Raw genomic sequence first — 4,170 nt, forward strand, 5'->3', positions numbered from 1 at the left:
ATGGATGGTCTCTCTCCACTCATGAACCCACTATGAGGAATTCCTTAGTCCCGATCTGTAGTCATTGAGGCTGCAGTCCTAAGAACACTTTCCTGGGAGCAGGTACCATTGGATATGCAGGGACTCCCTTCTGAGCAGGCTTGCTTAGGGCCCCAAAGCAGAAAGTGCCCCAGAACACGTGCAGTGTGCGACCCCCCCTGCCCCCCCCCATCACAGAGTACTGGGGCTTAGTAGGGGGGAAAGTCCCTACCCCGGGACCGCTCTTGGAAGGCTTGTGGGCAGGTGTCCCCCCCACCCCACCCCCGCCCAATTGCCTTTCCTAGTGTCCAGTCTGAGTGTGTGTGTGTGTGTGTGTGTTTGCGTGACCTCACTGCGGGGGGGGGGAACAAATAAGAAGCTCCGGGACCCCAAAGGCCAGCAGGTCACTGGGGAAAGCATCGGGGCAGGAGAGGAAGGTGGTGCCTGCTGGGGGGGGGGATTATATTTGGCTGGCGGAGGGAGGACGAAGAGGAGGAGGAGGAGGAGGAGGGGGTGTCCCGCTGCTTCCCTCGCTCCTCGCCGGCTCCGCGGCCTCCCTCTGCCCGTCCCGCCGCCTCCCTCCTTCCCCTCCCGGGCTGACTGGCTCCCCCTCCCCTCCCCTCCCCTCCCTCTTGTCTTGCAGGCAGCCACCCCGATGAGTCCCAGCCTGGCCGTGCAGAGGCGCGGGAGCCGCGGGAAGCGCACCATGCCCGGGACGCGGCTGCTGCTCAGCCTGGCTCTCCTCTGCGGCTGCACGCAGCTCCTGGCCGAGGCCAGCTCCTGGTGGTGAGTGAGCGCCTGCCTGCCTCCCCCTCGACCTCCTTCGGTGCGGCGGGGCGCGGGAAGGGACCCTCTCCCCCGTCCCCGCGTGGCCGGAGAGGCGAAAGGCGCGCCTGGGGGTTCCGGCCGGGCTTCCCAGCGCTCGGAGCGCAGCCGGGGGTGGAACTCGCCTCCTGGGTCTGGACCGAAGCGAGTCTCGACAAAGGGTCCCTTGAGAGTTCCGCGGAGGGGAGGGATAATGGGGGGGGGGAGGCTTTAAATGGACGGGCTGGGTGCTTCGCCTGGGTCTTCTCTGCCTGACCTGCCAGCCCCGGTCCCGACTCCCCAGCGCCTTGCCCCGCTGGGGTCCATGGGGGTGCGCTCCCGCATGGAAAGGGAGCCGGAGAGGTCCGAATGCTGGCCCAGCAGCGCTGACTTGTTCGGGACGGAGGATCCCGTCCCCTTGCTTCTGGGCAGCGCCTGGCGCTCCGCTTTGTGTCCGTGTGGGGAATGGGGGGAGCCCCGACCCAGGGCCGTCCCCCCACCCCACCCCGAGTCTCGTCTCATGAGTCCCTAGCTGTGTGTGTCTGGGGAGGGGAGTCGCTTCCTGACAGTTCACAGAAAACTCTCTCTCCTGGGCTAATTGATTCCAGAAGAGTAGCTGTGTTTTTGCCTATGTATCTGGCGGAGGAGGCCGTTGCCTAGAAAATTAACCACATTTGGTCCTCTCCCCTAATTAAGGAACTCTCAGCTTCTTTCCCCTTTGATCCAGAGAGCTTTCCTTATGGTGTCTCCAGGCAGGGTCTCTCTCGTCCAGCAGAGCGTCTCCCTTCTACTAATTCAGACAAGAGCCTCAGCAACTAAATGGGAGCCCCTCTTCGGCTTCTTTGCCAGGGAAGACAGAGAGACTGCCTAAGACTGGATCTACTTTGGGGTTTTCTCCTTCACAATGTCCCCCCCTTTTTTTCTTCCTCATCCCAGGTCCTTGGCTATGAACCCAATCCAAAGACCGGAGATGTACATCATAGGAGCCCAGCCTGTGTGCAGTCAGTTGCCAGGGCTCTCCCCGGGCCAGAGGAAGTTGTGCCAGCTCTACCAGGAGCACATGGTGTACATTGGGGAGGGTGCCAAGAATGCCATCAAAGAGTGCCAGTACCAGTTCCGGCAGAGGCGGTGGAATTGCAGTACAGTGGACAACACCTCTGTGTTCGGCAGGGTGATGAGCATAGGTAAGCAAAGGAGAAGTGGGGCTGGGAGTTGTATGGATCAGTCTGCAGAGGGACAGGGGGGTGGGAGGTGTCAAGAACAAAGCCTGGCTGAAGTAGGGCTCCACCAGCAGAAATATCAGGACACAAGAGTGACCAGTATGATGGGGAGGGGCTGGGAGATGATTAGCAGGGGGAAAGAAGCACAGGTGGCACATCCCTAGGTATGTTAACACAATGATGTCTTGAGAACAAGTCAGGGGAAAACAGGTGTGTGTGTGAGATAGAAGTTTGGGAAGTAAAACCTCAAGAGGGGTGAGGCTTTGGGTGAGGAGCATCAAGAGGAGGGATTGTGCAACTCTAGAAGGTGTTTCCAAAGGTTATCCAGTCCCTAATTCTGCGATGCCAGGCTTAAAAGAACCTCTACCAGATATCAAAACATGACCGCTCCCTCTCTAATCTCCATATTTATCTGAAAATCTTTAAAACACGAAAGTTGTACCTGGAATTACAGCTCAGCACCTTGTTGAATACAAAGGACAAATGGGCTGGACAGAGACTATGAGTCATCACGACTGTCTGTAAGCCCCTGCTTGTCAATGTGTCGTGTATTAAAAGTGTGAAAAGTTTTCTGATTAGGGACTGCCTTGTCTGGTGTGACTAATTCATTTGCATTGAGAATTCTCCTGTTGCTCTTGCTCTCTCTGTAACTGTGTTAAACTGCTGCATTCTGTATAACCCAAAAGCTTGCATGCTTGGAACTGGTCCAGAAACAATGGATTGATTGTGTTTGCAAAACGCAAGTAAGGAAATGTTAAGTTGTTACTTTGCGTAAAATGATCTTCCTCCATGAATATCACTTGCCAGGCTGGAAAACCTCATATGCTAAAGCATGTTTCAAATACACATGTCTGTTTCATGCCTTGTACTCTCATGGAACAGCCACCAGTTGGGGCTTCCAGCTGCATGACCATATGGCAAAATAGACATGTACATTTTACAATATAGACACAGTTTTCCTGCACAGAAGTGATAACCATTCAGGAAACCGTATTGTGGGAAGCAGCCTATTGATAAAATAGTGGTGCACTGTTTGGTTTCTTACCTATTTTGTATCATTCAATGCTTACGAGCCATAAGAGGCACTATGTTTGACCACACAAACAGAAAGAATGCACTACACATGATTGTCCCAAGACATGCAATTGCTATTTTGTCTGAAGGGGGCAAAGTGCGTATTTGCATCCTCAGTACTAAAACTGTGTTGCCCTTTACAAACAAAATGACGATCGCACAAATCAGGAGGACTGCATGTAGTGTGTTCTCCCTGTATTTACACTCATGATGCCTGAAGAGGGCTAATATTTAAAATTAGATGTGCCAGTGTTCAAGACTGCAGTGGAATTCCTAGCCCTTCATTTTAGTTTGTGCTCGGAGTGGGGGGGGGCACTTTACATATACTTAAATGCACTCTTCATTAGTTTTGGTATTTATCAGCATCATGTCCCAGGGTTTCTTACAGGCATTGAAAACAGATTCCCAGGTTAAGCTCTGGCTGTTGCTAAATCCTGTTTATTATATGAAAAACACTGTATGGATTTCAGGCGTTTTCACACAGTGTATTAGCTGCAAAAACTCACTGCCACAGATTGTAGTGATGGCTGGTAACAAGGCTTTAATAAAAGATTACAGTCACCAAGGGTAGATCCATCAGTGGCTATTAGCCATGATGGTTAATTGGAACCTCCATGTTTTAGAGGCAGAATACCTCTGAATACCAGTTGCTGGAGGCAGCAGTAGTGGAGACCTTGGCTTTTAACTCTTCTATAGGCACCTGGTTTGCCATTGTGTGCAATAGGATGCTAGAGTACATGGGCAATTTGTCTTATCCAAAAGGGCTGCCCTCATGTTCTCTGGTCTCCTAATCTATTGTCTGTATCTGTTTCAAAGGCAAGCACATGTGGGGAGGGGGATAAGAAAATGGCTGAGCAGGACTGTAGTGGGGAAATGACCTCTGGGGAAAGGTTAGCATACACCCACTGTGGTTATGCTAAAGAATCACACACCTAGGTGTACTTACAGACATCCCAGGAACAGTTTCTCTGTTTACAAAAATGCTAATTGAGTTTTGTAACGTATATTTGCTTGTAACAGTGAGCTCAGACTTAAAAGTTTGGAATTTCTTTCC

General features: G+C 52.2%; 1 protein-coding gene across 1 annotated transcript in view; it reads left to right on the forward strand.

The window, feature by feature from the left end:
• The first annotated feature begins 683 nt into the window (after window positions 1–683).
• Window positions 684–4,170, forward strand: part of WNT5B (wingless-type MMTV integration site family member 5B) — a 35,503-nt gene continuing 32,016 nt past the window's right edge. Inside the window, exons 1-2 of the mRNA XM_015422872.1 lie at window positions 684–804; window positions 1,759–2,006. Coding sequence (XP_015278358.1) covers window positions 725–804; window positions 1,759–2,006 — 328 coding nt within the window. The 5' untranslated portion in view covers window positions 684–724. The remainder of the gene's footprint in view (window positions 805–1,758; window positions 2,007–4,170) is intronic.

This window comes from Gekko japonicus, unplaced genomic scaffold (assembly GCF_001447785.1).
Source record: "Gekko japonicus isolate JY-2015 unplaced genomic scaffold, Gekko_japonicus_V1.1 scaffold34, whole genome shotgun sequence".
Taxonomy (NCBI): domain Eukaryota; kingdom Metazoa; phylum Chordata; class Lepidosauria; order Squamata; family Gekkonidae; genus Gekko; species Gekko japonicus.